The sequence below is a fragment of the Rana temporaria genome, chromosome 3, assembly GCF_905171775.1.
Source record: "Rana temporaria chromosome 3, aRanTem1.1, whole genome shotgun sequence".
NCBI lineage: Eukaryota > Metazoa > Chordata > Amphibia > Anura > Ranidae > Rana > Rana temporaria.
In genome coordinates this window covers 193,941,783-193,957,667 of record NC_053491.1, presented here as the reverse complement: position 1 = coordinate 193,957,667, position 15,885 = coordinate 193,941,783, and the positions used below count along the sequence as shown (strand labels likewise).

Here is a 15,885-nt window from a genome sequence, read left to right as displayed (position 1 = left end):
AGAAGATGCACTCACATCCACCTTATAAAACTTTGAAAAAGTGTGGACTGACGACCAGGTCGCAGCCTTACACACCTGTAACACAGAGGCTTGATGTCGGAAAGCCCAGGAGGCCCCGATCGCCCTGGTCGAATGCGCCGTGACCCGAAAGGGAGGCGCCCGCCCCTTCAGGGCATAGGCCTGAAGCACAACCTGTCGGATCCACCTTGAAATGGTGGCCGACGAGACTGCCAGGCCCTTACTTTGACCGGACACAGACACGAACAGCGAGTCCGACTTCCGGAACGGAGCTGTCGCCGACAAGTAAACTCGAAGGGCCCGAACCACATCCAGAGAATGCAAAGTGGCCTCCTTCGGGTTTTTCGGCTGAGGACATAAGGATGGAAGAACAATGTCCTTGTTAATGTGAAAGGCCGAAACGACGTTCGGAAGAAAAGAGGGCTGCGGGCGCAGCACCGCCTTATCCTGATGGATGATCAAGTAGGGGGCCTTGCAAGACAAGGCCGCCAGTTCAGACACTCGTCTGATAGAGGTAATAGCTACCAGAAAGACCACCTTCTGCGACAGAGTCAGCAAAGGGATCTCCCGAATGTCCTCAAAGAGGGCACGCTGAAGCGCCGAGAGGACCAAATTCAAGTCCCAAGAAGGCAGCGGAGGGCGCACCGGGGGGGTCACATGCCGGACCCCCTGCACAAACATGCGAACCAAAGAGTGCGCTGCCAAGGGATGCTGAAAATAAACAGCCAGAGCAGAAATCTGGCTCTTGATCGTGCACAAGGCAAGAGCTTGGTTCACTCCCCGCTGCAGGAACAGCAGGATCCGGGACACCACGTAAGTATGGGGGTGCCACTTCATCTCCTCACACATAGAGATATATGCTTTCCATGTACGATGGTAAATTTTCTGAGAAGTGGACTTCCGTGCACGCAGCATGGTAGAGATTACCGGGCCCGACAGGCCCCGGTCCTTCAGTACCTGGCTCTCAACAGCCACGCCGTTAAGCCAGTGACCGTAAAGCAGGATGGAAGATCGGACCCTAAGACAGGAGATCTTCCCTCAGAGGCAAACACCAGGGGGCATCTGCCACCAGACGTACCAGGTCCGCGTACCAAGAGCGACGTGGCCAGTCTGGGGCGATCAGGATCGTTGGAATCCCTTCGGCTTTCACCCTGAGCAGCAGGCGAGGGAGGAGCCTTAGAGGAGGGAAGGCGTAAATCAGGTGATAGTGACCCCAGGGAGCCACCAACGCGTCTGACGCGTCCGCCCACGGGTCTTTTGACCTGGCCACGAACCGTGGGACCTTTCGATTGAGACGGGACGCCAGAAGGTCCACGTCTGGAGTGCCCCATTTTTGGCACAGGCTCTGAAACACCTCCGGGTGGAGAGACCACTCCCCTTGATCCAGAGTCGTGCGACTTAGGAAGTCAGCTTGCCAATTCTGAACCCCCGGAATGTATACGGCCGACAGAGCCGGAACGGACCTTTCAGGCCCACCAAAGTATGTGAGCGACCTCCGTCGCTGCAGCCGAGCTCCTTGTGCCGCCCTGATGATTGACGTACGTCACGGCCATGGCATTGTCGGACTGGATCCTGACAGGGCGGCCCTGCCGTTCCAGGGACCACCTGGCAAGGCACAGCTTGATTGCTCGGAGCTCCAGGATATTGATCGGCAGGCGGGACTCCTCCCGAGTCCAGCGCCCCTGGGCTGACTGGGTGCCTCCAGACACCCCCCAGCCGAAGAGGCTGGCATCCGTCGTGACCACTGTCCAGCGGCACGGAAGAAAAGACTTCCCGGACCGAAGCACCGGAGACGTCAGCCACCACGTCAGGGAAGACTTGGCCAGATGGCTCAACCGAATCTGGCGATCCAGAGAAGATGGGACCCTGTTCCAACGTGACAGAATCTCCTTCTGTAGTACCCTGGTGTGGAATTGGGCATACGGAACCGCCTCTAAGGAGGCCACCATCAGACCCAGAACCCTCATGCAGAAGCGAAGAGATGACCACTTCTGGGTCGACAACTGTCTCACTGCAGATTGCAGGGTCTCCAGTTTTTCCGATGGGAGGAACACTCTTGCCTCCCCCGAATCCAAAACCAGCCCCAGGTGTTCTAGTCTCTGGGACGGAACCAACACTGACTTTCTGAGATTCAGAATCCAGCCGAACTCTTGGAGAGTCCGACACGTGATGGACACGTCCTCCTCTAACTCTGAGCCTGAAGAAGCTCTCAGGAGAAGGTCGTCCAGGTATCCCACGATAGCGATCCCTCGCTGCCTTAGCAAGGCCAGGATCTTGGCGAGCACCTTGGTGAAAACCCGTTGCGCCGAAGCCAGACCGAACGGGAGGGCCACAAATTGATAGTGGTCCTCCCCGATCGCAAAACGCAGATACCTTTGGTGTCTTGTGCAAATGGGAACATGCAGGTATGCGTCCATGATGTCCAAGGACGCCATGAAGTCCCCCTGGTGGAGGGCCGCTATGATCGATCGGACCAACTCCATCCTGAACTTTTGCACTTTGACAAAGGAGTTGAGGGCCTTTAGGTCCAGGATAGGGCGAACCCCTCCCTTCTTGGGGACCACGAACAGATTGGAGTAGAACCCCTGAAACCGTTCCTGCGAGGGAACCGGCACAACCACCCCCCTGTCCAGAAGATCCTGGACAGCCCCGGACAGGGCTAGCCGACGATCCGGAGGAAGCTGGAGGTTGGAGGGAAAAAATCTGTTTGGGGGACAAGAAAGAAACTCTATCTTGTACCCCGAGGCAACCACCTCTCAAACCCAACGGTCGGATAGAAGAGAATTCCACCGATCCGCGAATTTGTGAAGCGGTCCCCCCACCCGAGACCCGGGCGGGGGCAGACCTTCATGCGGAAGCAGGTTTGTCCGCAGGCTTGTTGGGTTTGTGGAACCAGGGGCGCTTACGCCCGGCAGCAGGGGCTTTAGCACCTTGCGGACCTTTTCCCGCCGCGCTGGGCGCACGAAAAAAACGCTTAGGGGTAGTAAAAGTAGGACCTTGCTTGCGGCGAGGTTCCTTACCCTTTCCAGACTGTGGGAGCAACGTGCTCTTACCACCCGTGGCATCCTTAATGATGTCATCCAGGGACGCCCCAAAAAGCCGTTCGCCCTTAAAGGGCAAATCCACCAAGGCCTTTTTTGAGGACTGGTCAGCCGACCAGCATTTCAGCCACACAAGGCGGCGCAGAACCACTGCGTAGACGGAAGCCCTGGAAAGCAAAGGTATCGAATCCATGGCCGCCTCGCAGAGAAACTTTTGACCCTGAACCAACTGTTCAGCCAGGTCCCTAGAGGACTCGGAAGCACCTTGGACCTCCAGCTCCTGCAGCAGGAGCATCGCCCTTTCAGTTAGCGTCTGTGCCACCAGGGCTCCGGCCAGAGCCGGCTTCACCGCCGAACCCACTACCGAGAACAGGGAGCGGGCCACGGCCTCCACTCTCCTATCAGCGGGGTCCTTGAAAGCAGGAGCCCCCTCCACAGGCAACGTAGTAGCCTTGCTCAGTCTGGACACAGGAGGGTCCACTGACGGAGGAGAGACCCACTTTTTTAAGAAGTCCTCCTCAAGGGGGTAACGGGTAGCAAAGCTTTTAGGAACAGTAAAAACTTTTTGCAGTGTATCCCATTCCTTATACAACATAGTGTCCAAATAAGGAACACAGGGGAATACTTTAGCGGTACGCGGTGCTTTGCGGAATCCAAAAGGGACTGACACCGCCGGTGTCTCCGCCACATCCTCTAATTTTAGAGTCTCACCGCAGTAATAAGAGCCCCAACAAATTCCTTGTCAGCCGACTCCGCAGCAGAGTCATCCTCGCTGTCCATGTGGGTTAAGCCCGCATCCTCTGACATGACAGAACCAGAAGCAGCAACAGCATTGTCAGATTCTGTGTCAGATATGTCCCCAGAAGCAGGTTCAGGGGGGGGGCGCTTTTTACCCCCCAACCGACCACTGGCTGCTTCAAACCTGGTGAGAAAGGACTCCAGGACAGCCGACACCGTCTCAACAGATGTGGCAGGGGAAGGGGCGTTAAGGGTTAACTCCGGCATTGTTAGGAATGAGGGGCCTGATTCAGGCTCCATAGTGTAGCTGCCGTGTCACCCCCACTGCCAAGGGCAGGAAAAAAGTCCCCCACAGGTCACCTCCCGGCCGCTAGAAACAGTATGGGGCCCCTGGGACTCACCAACCCCCTGGTACAGCGCGGTCTGTGAAGGACAAGTGTGTGCTGAGAAGAAGCTGCAGCGATGCGTCTGTCCCCTCAGAGGATTCGCGGTCTTTTTTCCTCGCCAAAACGGCCACCAGAGGCCGAACTAGAGCTGAAAACAGCGCTGGCCACAAGAAAATGGCCGCCGAACAATGCAATCGCGGCTCCGGCAAAATGGCCGCCGTGGCGCAGATTTAAAAAGACAGTGGGCCAGATTCATGAAGCACTTACACCGTTTTTTTGGTAGATGCGCGGCGTAAGTGCAGATTTGCGCTGGCGGATCGCTGCACTGTACCCAGAGAACCAGATTACGCCTCCAAATAGACTTCATCGCCTCGGTGTAACCTTTCCACACCGGCGCGGCGTTGGCGCAGATTTACGCTGGTCGGATCTGGCGCGGCCATGGTTTTTGTGTTTTAAATATGCAAATTAGGTTTTTGGGCCGATTCATCAACTTAAGCTTGACCGGCGCAGGCTACTCCCGGTGCGTGGAGCTGAAATTTCCGGCGCCAAGTTACACCTCATAAAAGCAGGGGTAACTTTGCACCAAACTTGCAGAGGTCAGCTGGAGAGCAGCTAAAGCAGCAGCGTTACAAACGAACTGAGCAGCAACACTTGCTGGACAACACATCTGTGTGCCAACATGCCAGGGGCAGCCACTCTGTGGCCCATAGAGGCGGTCCCCATGTTGGGAGAGGCCCTCAATAATTACAGCCCTCTCCTCTGGGCTGAAATTGGTCATCCGCCCACCTGAGGATTCCTCATCAGCCATAACTGCCCCACCACAATGCAAACGACCTAGCTTGGAAAAAAAAAGCTTCAGTACATTTGCACCTGCAGGGCGGAAGTCTGGGCTGATTTATGGACTGGGCGTTGGTAGTGGGCCGGCGTAGCTCAGGGGTCACGCCAGGGCGCAGTTCTGAGCATGTGCAGATTGGGGCATTTACCCCTGGATGTCACTGAGCATGTGCAGTCTAAGATGCGCCCCGCGTGACCCCTGCGCCACGGTCGGCACTTCATTAGCATAGGGTGACTCCCATTTGGCCTTACCCCGCCTTACGCCGTCTAAAATCCGCCCCGCTGGGGCATCATAGACAAAAAAAGTTTCTTGAATCACCTAACTGCCGCTCCGCGCTGGACCGGTGTAGTCTAAAAATGATGCACCACGCCGGTGCAAATCTGCACCATTGTACATGAATCTGGCCCAGTGTACCCAAACTGTCAGCACACAAAATACAGCACACAGCACACAGAAAAACGTCCAGAATGTCCACCACAGTCCCCTGCAGTGACACAAAACAGTTCCCGCCATACCATGGACCTGAAAATGAGCCCCAGAGAAAAGCCCCCCCCCCCCCCGTACAGCCGTCACCCAAAGGGGGAAGGAGGGAGAGGAATAAGGGAGAGAGGAAAGCAAGGAAAAACCCTCAGTCGACCTCCCAAGGGAAAATTCCAGCCAGACCACTTACCTGAGTAAGGGGCCACTACTTACCTGTCCTGCGACTACCCGGCTGGAGGTATCCCAGGCAGAACCAACGTCCGCGAACGGCATGGCTGTCGGCCAGACACACTGTGACAAAGCCATAGAGACCGGTCATATGTGTGCCCTAGAACAAGATGTTCCCCGGCCGCCCCTGGAGCAACGGGGCCTGTCGTGGACGTCCCAAAGCTGAGCTGAGGGCCGGCACACACTCGAAGGCCGAACCTGGGGGGACTACAAGGGTCGAGGACCCAGCCTGTCACCCAGTCGGCTGTTGATAGAAGAATCGCAGGATTCAAAAATGCAGAAACAAAATAATAAAAATTGCAAGAAAAATCGCAAGAAAACTCCAGAGTCCAGGACTCCAGAGAGAGCCTGACTCTCCTGTCGGTTAGGCAGAAAACAAACTGGAGCTGCTAGAGCAGGGTGTGGGTTATGCCTGGGGGAGCCACGCCCCCTGGGAGGAGCGGCATGAAGGAAAGTTTTTAACACCTTAAGTGCTGTAGAATTCTGCCTAAATCTCCTGGTAGGAAGAAGCATAACCCTAAGGTCAATGAAGGCTGTGTCCGTCTATGAACGAAAGAGAAAAGGGAGGTCTATAACCCCAGAGCCATGATGGCGTCACTCGCACGCATAGACACAGGGGTCGCCATTTCCGGCATGGCTCTGAAGGTCCGGCACTGTAAGCCGGGCCTTTAGAACACGTGTGCCAATGAGGTCATTGGCTGCATGCACTCTGAATATTTCCTAAACTGTAAGGCTTCGTACACACGACGGAGGAACTCGTCGTAAATGAATCATCGTTTTCCTGGACGAGTTCCTTGCTAGGCTTGTCGAGAATCTTGACAAGCTTTCAAGACAAAATCTCGTCGTTCTCAAACGCGGTGACGTACAACACGTACGACGGCACTATAAAGGGGAAGTTTGATTCCACTGGCGCCACCCTTGGGGCTGCTTTTACTAATCTCATGTTACTGCGTGTTAAGTAAAAGTTTGGTGAGAGACGATTCACGCTTTTCAGTCTGTTACAGCGTGACGAATGTGCTATCTCCATTACAAACCCTACTTTTACCGAAAGGGGCCGTCCCGTCTCAAACTTTATTCTGAGCATGCGTGGGTTTCTAAGTATACACGCGAACGTGTTTCTCGTCGTAAACCAGCCCGACGAGAAACACGACGAGGAAATTGAGACTCCCGACGAGGAAAAACTTGTTCTCTTTTTTTCTCGTCGAGTTCCACGACAGTTTTCTCGATGAAAAACATACACACGACCGTTTTCCTCTGCAAAAAAGCTCTGCCACCAAGTTTCTTGATGGATTCTGTCGAGGAAAATGGTTGTGTGTACGAGGCCTGAGAATTAAGGAGATATTCACAGTTCCTACAGGTAAGCCTAATGCCGCGTCGTTTTTTGTGACGAAAGAAAACAACATTTTTAAAAACGTCATTTAAAATGACCGTGTGTGGGGAAAACGTTGTTTTATGTCTTCTGAAAAACGAAGAAAAAAGAATTCGAACATGCTTCAATTTTTTATGTCGTTTTTCAAAACGTCGTTTTTTGTGTCATAAAAAATGATCGTGTGTAGGCTAAAACGACGTTTAAAACAACGTTTTTAAACCCGCGCATGCTCAGAAGCAAGTTATGACGCGAGCTTGAATGGAACAGAGTGCCGCCGTACGTGCTGAATGTAACCGCGCTTAGAGCATTTTGAAAAAACAATGGTGTGTAGGCAACGTCGTTTTTTAAAATAAAGTTTGAAAAACGTCGTTTTTTTTTCATGAGTAAAAACAACGTTTTCTACAAGACAAAAAACGACCGTATGTACGCGGCATCATTATAGGCTTACCTGTAGGTACAAGTGGTAGTATAGAGTTTACTACCACTTTAAGAGAATTTTTTGGGCACCCTTATGTCACCAGAACTAATGTTCCTATTGGAAGATTTCCCCTCTATTACTTTTCTGGGGTCAATCCAAAATTTGTAAATTTCTTTTACTTTCAATGATATTGGTAAACAGAACAAATAGAGATGGTGAATCGCCTTAACGGGGGCACAGACAGCAATAACAATTGACAATCGTTCTAATCCCTCACTCTATCAAAAGCTAAAAATAAGTTTTGCCTTTAGTTACACTTTAAAGTTGAGCCCCATCCAAAAGGGGAAATCCCACTTTAAGGCCTCCTCCCCCTCTCCTCTTCCCCAAATGGCACTTTTTTTTAGGGGAGGTTGGATTGTATACCTAGTTTTGACAGATACCCGCTCCCACTTCCATTCAGATCACTTAGGCGATCCGAGTGGAAGTTCTCCCCTCCCTCTCCGCAGTCATCTGGTACACGTCACAGGTGCCAGGAGACTGGGACCATTCACAAGGCGTAGCACAGCTCGCACATGAACTGTGGGCACCCAGGTGTGAAGCCGCAAGCTGTCACAGCAGAGTGCCCACAGTTGAGATGCTGGTGCCGGGGGCAGAAGACAGAGAGAAGGGACTGCTCGGGTGAGCACATCGCCGGATCATGAGACAGGTGAGTGTCTGTTTATTAAAAGTCAACAGCTACAGTTTTTGTAGCTGCTTTTAATAAACACAAAAATTACTGGAGCTCCTGTTTAGGAAGACACTACTGGAGCATGTAACACATTACACCCTAAATATGGGGTAACATGTAACATGATCGAGAAGGTCAATTTAACTTTTAAGCTTTATTAAATTGACCTTAGCAATTGCCTTATGATTTATCCTTTAGGATCTTCAGTGTAGTGAAGAGGGGAACAAATGTAAATGTACTCCAGTGGCCCTAAACGAAGTATAGCCAGAAAAGATTTGGTCATACTTCTCTTTGAATTCATGCCAATCCATCTTCACCTCTAAGTGGAGCAATTTAAAAAAAACTAAACAAATACATTTCACTCACTTGATCATTTACTTGACGTTTTGCTTTTATCCAAGCTCCATCTTTGTAATTATATTCTGAAGGAGATAAAAAATTTGCAGAATATTCTGTTTTTGCTTTCCTGCAAAACAAATAATATGGTATTAGATTTTCTAAGGTCCATGTACATTGTGTACATTTGTGTTACAGATATTGGCTCATTATGATAATAAGTTTCCTTTGATCTCTCACTTTCTGTCAAGGATATTTTCATGAATAGCATTAAGATCTGAAGCTCACATATTGTAGCCAGGTGCTGATCCTGGCTTGTGCTAACAGTATTGTAATTAGATTTGTATTATGCTCTACCATTGAAACATGTTCTTTCTACATTCTTAACACTGTAATTAGAAACTGCAAATGAACCATGCCCACCCAGTTATCACGAATTAGGCATGGTGAGGTTGATTTACAAAAACTGAAGAGTGCAAAATCTGGTGCAGCTGTGCATGGTAGCCAATCAGCTTCTAACTTCAGCTTATTCAATTAAACTTTGACAAAAATACTGGAAGCCGATTGGTTTCTATGGAGAGCTGCACCAAATTTTGCACTCTCCGTTTTAGTAAATCAACCCGGGTGTCTCGTAAGTTATTTGGCAAATCATCCAGATTCTTTTTTGCTGGTGTGTATCAGGCCCCGTACACACGACCAGTTTCCTCGGCAGAATTTAGCTTCCGACCGAGTTTCTGGCTGAATTCTGCCGAGGAAACTGGTCGTGTGTACACTTTCGGCCGAGGAAGCCGACGAGGAGCTCGGCGAGGAAATAGAGAACATGTTCTCTATTTCCTCGTTGTTCTATGGGAGCTCTCGCCCCGCCGAGCTCCTCGGTGGCTTCAGTGCTGAACTGGCCGAGGAACTCGATGTGTTTGGCACGTCGAGTTCCTCGGCCGTGTGTACGAGGCCATAGTCTATCTGTGTCCTCCTGTCACAAACAGTGCCTAAAATTGTCTGTCGTCATCTTTGTCAATGTATGGCAGACGGTTACCAACTTCAAGAATATTATAAGGTCTAATTTACCCTCTATAATGTATAATTATGCATATTGGGATTTACCAATGAGTTTATGGCCAAAAGTTTTGAGAATGACACAAATATACAATCTGCTGCTTCCGTGTTTTTAGATCTTTTTGTCAGATGTTACTATGGTCTACTGAAGTATAATTACAAGCATTTCATAGGAGTCAAAGGCTTTTATCGACAACTACATTAAGTTTATGCAAAGAATCAATATTTGCAGTGTTGGCCCCTATATTTTTCAAGACCTCTTCAATTTGCCCTGGCATGCTGTCAATGAATTTCTGGGCCACATCCTGACCGATGGCAGCCCATTCCTGCATAACAAATGCTTGGAGTTTGTCAGAATCTGTGGGGGCTTTTTTGTTCACCCGCCTCTTGAGGATTAACCACAAGTTCTCAATGGGATTAAGATCTGGGAATTTTCCTGGCCATGGACCCAAATTTTTAACTTAGTTATCACTTAGTTACCACTTTTGCCTTGTGGCAAGATACTCCATCATGCTGGAAAAAGTATTGTTTCTCACCAAACTGTTCTTGGATGGTTCGGAAAAGTTGCTCTTGGAGGATGTTTTTGTACCATTCTTTATTCATGGCTATGTTCTTAGGAAAAATTGTGAGTGAGCCCACACTCCCTTGGCTAAGAAGCAGCCCCACACATGAATGGTCTCTGGATGCTTTACTGTTGGCATGACACAGGACTGATGGTAGCGTTCACCTTTTCTGCTCCAGACAAGGTTTTTTTTTCTGGATGCCCCAAACAATTGCAAAGGGGATTCACCAAGAAAATTACCCCAGTCTTCAGCAGTCCAATCCCTGTACCTTTTGCAGACCACCAGGTTGTCCCTGATGTTTTTTCCTGGAGGGAAGTGGCTTCTTTGCTGCCCTTCGTGACACCAGGCCATCCTCCAAAAGTCTTCGCCTCACTGGGCATGCAGATGCACTCACACCTGCCTGCTTCAATTCCTGAGCAAGCTCCGCATTGATGGTGCCCCGATCCCACAGCTGAATCAACTGTAGGAGATGGTCCTGGCGCTTGTTGGACTTTCTTGGACGCCCTGAAGCCTTCTTCACAAATGCAGTGGAAATGTTTTTTTATGGGATTAAGTTCATTTTCATGGCAAAGAGGCATTTTGCAATTAATTGCAATTCACCTGATCACTCTTCAAAACATTCTGGAGTATATGCAAATTGCCATAAAAAAACTGAGGCAGCAGACTTTGTGAAAATAATATTTGTGCCATTCTCAAAAACTTGCAAGAACGCTAACACCTCTATAGTTACCATTCTATATTGTATCTAGTTTTAGGTTCTTGATAACCATCAGCCGGTTTCTGGAATTTTTTTTTTTTGTATTGCTGGATCTTCACTCATCCAGCCTTGCATCCTAATATTCAGTTTCTTTGAATTAACGATTCATTAGCGGTTATCAGGCTTGATAATAAAGTACTGCTTGTCTGCCAAATTGTCAAACCCTGACCTCTACATTGCTTGCGCTTTACATTGCTTGCTCTGAAGGTTTTGAAATAGTAGCCCCTCAACCTGATCACTAGGATATGAAACACAAGGCAAAGTGTCTGTTCTCAAGCAATATATCTCCCAGGAGCTGGAATGCAGCTGGACACATTTGTTCACTGGATGCTGTGCAGATCTCAGAGCCAGACACATACAAAGTGGGACTAGGCTGTAACAATAAACAGCAATAGTGTAATATATTGTTAGATATGACATGTATTATATACTGCATTTGGTATCTTTAGCAGCTGCTATATCACAATTGCTAGTATACCCTAGTTTTGCTGGAAATGTGTAGCATTCTGTGGACTTCATACATTCCTTATCTAAGCAAGAGCCAAGAGACAGGAGATAGCCATTCAGTTGGAAGTGCTAATGTCACCCTGAAGTCTCCCTAAAATAAAGAGACCGAAACAGATAAGCTATAATGCATATGAACATTAACCATCAAAAGTATGATCGCTATGAAAGTAGAATTAGTATGAAACTAGCAACCCACGAACTGCCACCACACGGCCTTGACCCATACCTGAAAGCTAAACATCCTACAGTAGAATTCAGTGCTGAATGCACTCCGCTAGGAAGTAAAGATAATTTTCACTGATATACTTGCATTTATGATCTATTTATTTTATTGTTCAAGTCTAAAAAAATAAAAAAATAATCAGATTTGTATAGTCATTTATATTACTGCAGTCAAAGAAGCTGGTCTCTATGCTGCTTTTCAAATTTCACCAGGCTAATATCAATTTAAAAATTAAAAAAATGTGTTGTTTATAAATCTCAAGCCCTGATTACACGTATAGCTGATTGGATGAGGGATCCTCCCTTCCCTTTTCTCTGCATTACCTTTCAGTTAAAGAGACAGTCTGAAATCAAACAGCTTCTGCTATGCTCTCTCCTTTAAAAAAAAATGTTCTGGAAGACCAGTGTCATGGGTGCACCCTGTATCAGATGATTATTTGTAAAAATAGAAATATTATAAATAGTAAAAAAAGAGATCTAAAATTCTATTTACAATCTTAGCAATTAAAAAAAAAAAATGACTCAAAACATAAAACTTTTTTTTTAAAGCAGATCTTCACTTCATCTGAGCACCAAAAACATAATTTTATTGATTTTTAATATTCAAAGCAAACTCCCCCATTCATCCATGTCTTCATGCTTTGTTGAGAAATCAATTTGAAAAACACTCTATTTTTTAATGCTAGCGGATTGAGGACTAAAAGTAAATAATGTTAATTGAGAGAGTGAAGTTCCACTTTAAGAAAGTTTTTTTATGATAAAAACCTAGCTCAAGAAGTACTGCCAGAAGTTAAAAAAAGCTTTTTAAATCCCCCAGGGGTCACTGTGCACATAGCACAAATATGTGAAGGGTTTCTAAACAGCCAGGTGGGAAAACTGTCCGCATTCTGCCACCGCCATCCAACAAGGCTAAACAAAAGAGATGGCGTTCTGACTAACAGTGCAAGAGAGGGGAGGGAGCATGACATGCAGTGCATACAGAGCCTACATAACTCCTGCTTGTGAAAAGAGCGGTGTCAGATCCCAGCCGCTGCCTCCAATATGTGATATACTGCAGGTTAGATCTCACTGTGCTGCCACCAACACATGATGATAGCTCTCATCCTCACCCAGCACAATCATTTTTCAGCTTGTGGAACCACAATCTAAGTGCCTGCAGACCACAAGTAATAGACACTATGTGGTTAACCAATGAAACACCACAACAGCTGCCGCCACGTATTTTATTAGAGAAAAATAAGTGCGTTAACAATTCTGACTTTTATGAAATGTCTTTATTATCCACTGTCAGACAGGGATATTTCAGATATTAATATCCATGCTTGGTCTGCACTACACTAAGAGGTAAACAATTGCTGTCTACGCAAGGAGAATGCTACATGTAGGAGATTGCAGGAAGCACAGTGCCCTAGTCTGAACAGTCCCTGTGAGAGATGAGGAGACACAGCACTGCAGAATGGAGAGGGGTAGGGGCTCAGTGATGACTGTAACTCCCTCATAGGCAGGGGTCAAGTCCTGGGGAAAAAAGCGTGGGAACTCCCACCCAAGATCCACTCCCCCACCAAAAAAAAAAAAAAAATGATACGCTCATATGTATAATTACTAAACATGTTCTTTCTAAATCCCACGATAACTCGCTGCAGACCTCTGCAATGTCTCCTGGGAACAATGACAAAAGCTCCCAGGAGACATTGCGGCATCGAGGAAGTGACGGAATACCCGCACACTACCTGATGAATCCATATACAGGAAGCGGCCAGTAACATAAAGGATTACTAAGGTTTGCCTGCCCCTGACAGTGACTCGAGCTGGGCATCGCTGCTTACCGAAGGATTGGCTTCGGCTCGGCTGCTCTCAGCTGCTCTAGTCCTGCAAAGGGAACTGCGTTCCTGCTGTGAAAAAAGTGCAGGAACTCCGTTCCCACGCGTTCCCGCAGGACTTGAGCCCTGCTCATAGAAATGTCCATATTTTGGGCTTCGAGAGGACAACAGCCAGCACTCCCCCTGCGAAAGATACGCGATTCCCTGTGTCAACACGCTTTGGGGAGGGGAAAGGATGGCTTGGGCAGTAGCAGCAGCGTTAGAACAGCCTGCTATGTCTATACAACGGACCTATGGCTTTCATTGGGATTTAATAGTTTTTGCTGGAACAGATTGGTGCGCTACAAGCACCTTGAAAGTGTGAGTACCCTGTATGGGGATGTTTTAATAAAGTGTGGTTTTAAATGATAAAACACCATCCAGATTTTTTTTTCTAATATATGCACTGAGGATACATTTTCTGAATGGTTCAGGAGCCTGCACAGACTACAGAGCCATGGGGTGGTTCAACTTGTGTGTATTGACCAAACTTAATTGTGCACACACCCTGAGGTGAGGAATAATTACAAAGGGGAGCATGAGTGTGTTGGTGCTTATTATAAAGTTTGGAGCACTATCACAAGCATCTATTCCAGTCTACATCAATCTGGAAATTTGCCTATAATGGACATTTGAGCACATATTATGCACCATTTATTATTAAGAAGTTATCACATTGTTTTACCATCACATTGGCACTTTTTTGCATGAATGATATGGGGGAGTATTACATAATATTTACTGTATTAAAGTGGATGTAAACACACTCTCATTCTTGCTACTACTGCCATAGTGGTTATCTATAAAGATATGCATGCCTCCTGCATGTATCCTTACCTGTCAAATGTCTCCCCTCTGTCTGTTATGAGATTTGAAAAACTGAAGATTTTGTGGGTGGGTCTGTTGTTCGGAGCTCGGTGGATGGAGTCCTGAGGTCAGTAGACTCCCCGCCCACCTCTACACTCCCCTTGTCAACATACATTTTCTTCTGTGTATTTCTTACACTGAACTTCTGCTATGATCACTAATATCCAGACAAAACCCAGAAAGGTCACCACATGACTTCAGCATGCCCAATCATGCTGAGGTGTGGAGCAGCCAATCCTGGGAGAGCTGGAGAAGAAAGGAGGGGGGATGGGAAGTACACAGAATGTCTCTATTAGGCTCCTTCATGAGATAAGGAAATTACTTGTCACTCACAGCAAGGTGGAAGAACTAACTATTTTTCTGTTATGCACCGTACACGCGTGCAGGATTTCCGACAGGAAAAGTTCCGTCGGAAATCCAGAGGGGAAAGCCGAGAACCTGCTCGGTCAGTCTTTCCCCCTACACACGGCCGGTTTTCCCGATAGGAAAACTGTGATGTCGTGTGTATGCTCCATTGCAGTTTTTCCCATAGGAAAACTGCCCAAAACCGCCGGGCAAAAGTCTGCTGGTTTTTCGGGTGGGAAAAAGAGAACTGGTTCTCTTTTTTCGTCTGGCGGTTTTTGGGCAGTTTTCCCGTCTGAAAAACTGCAAGGAGCATACACACGGCCAGGATTCCCGGCCAAAAGCTCTCCTCACAGTTTTCCCGTCGGGAAAACTGATCGTGTGTACGAAGCATGTGTCAGTTTTTATCTTACCGAAAAAAGATAAGAGGATTGCTCAGAGCTGGATTAACTCTTTGTGACAAGACTGGGCACAGATGACATGAAATCCTATACTGTACAAGGTGCAAGCCTTAATTAGAAAAAAAATCAGGTTTACATCCACTTTGAGGTATTCTTCGTGTTTTTAATAACACATTTGTACAGTTTTGTATTTGTGTAACACTTATTTGCAACATATTTATTATTTAGCCTGGCACTTTATAATTTCAGACTGACAGAAATAAAACAGGCATTTTATTTAAAATCTGAAACACAGAATTGATCAGGGGGAAGGGTTATGTGCACAGGGTCCCCTGTGCTGGAGATATTTCTTCTTTATATAGGTTACATGTTTTGAAATCAACTCTCTTGAAAATGGCTTATACTGTCATTATGAAAACAGCCCACTCTCTCTTTAGTGACTGAAAGGGCTCTAGCCCTGCCCATGCAGCTCTGAAATAGATCAGTCTAACATGTGCATAACTCCTTTTTATAAAAAAAAAAATCTAGGTGAACAGTTTTCTTTTGTGTCAAGAAAACCCAATTGGTTTCCCTTTAACTAGTACACCCTTAGTTCTGCACAGAAGCTGTGCATGTTACTCCTGCAGGATTATTTATCAAGATTCTACTTATTGCCTTTTCTTTTTATAATAACTGTGATATTGAGACTCACTTCCAATAGTATCCAATCATATGCAGATGAAAAAAAATACACTGGAA

The 15,885-nt window shown here is 47.3% G+C and overlaps 1 protein-coding gene across 2 annotated transcripts in view; it reads right to left on the bottom strand.

The window, feature by feature from the left end:
- MDM1 (Mdm1 nuclear protein) overlaps positions 1-15,885 on the bottom strand; it is a 72,623-nt gene that overhangs the window by 37,275 nt on the left and 19,463 nt on the right. For both annotated transcript variants that reach the window (XM_040344042.1, XM_040344043.1), the window contains exon 7: positions 8,607-8,706. In XM_040344042.1, the coding sequence (XP_040199976.1) occupies positions 8,607-8,706 (100 nt within the window). The remainder of the gene's footprint in view (positions 1-8,606; positions 8,707-15,885) is intronic.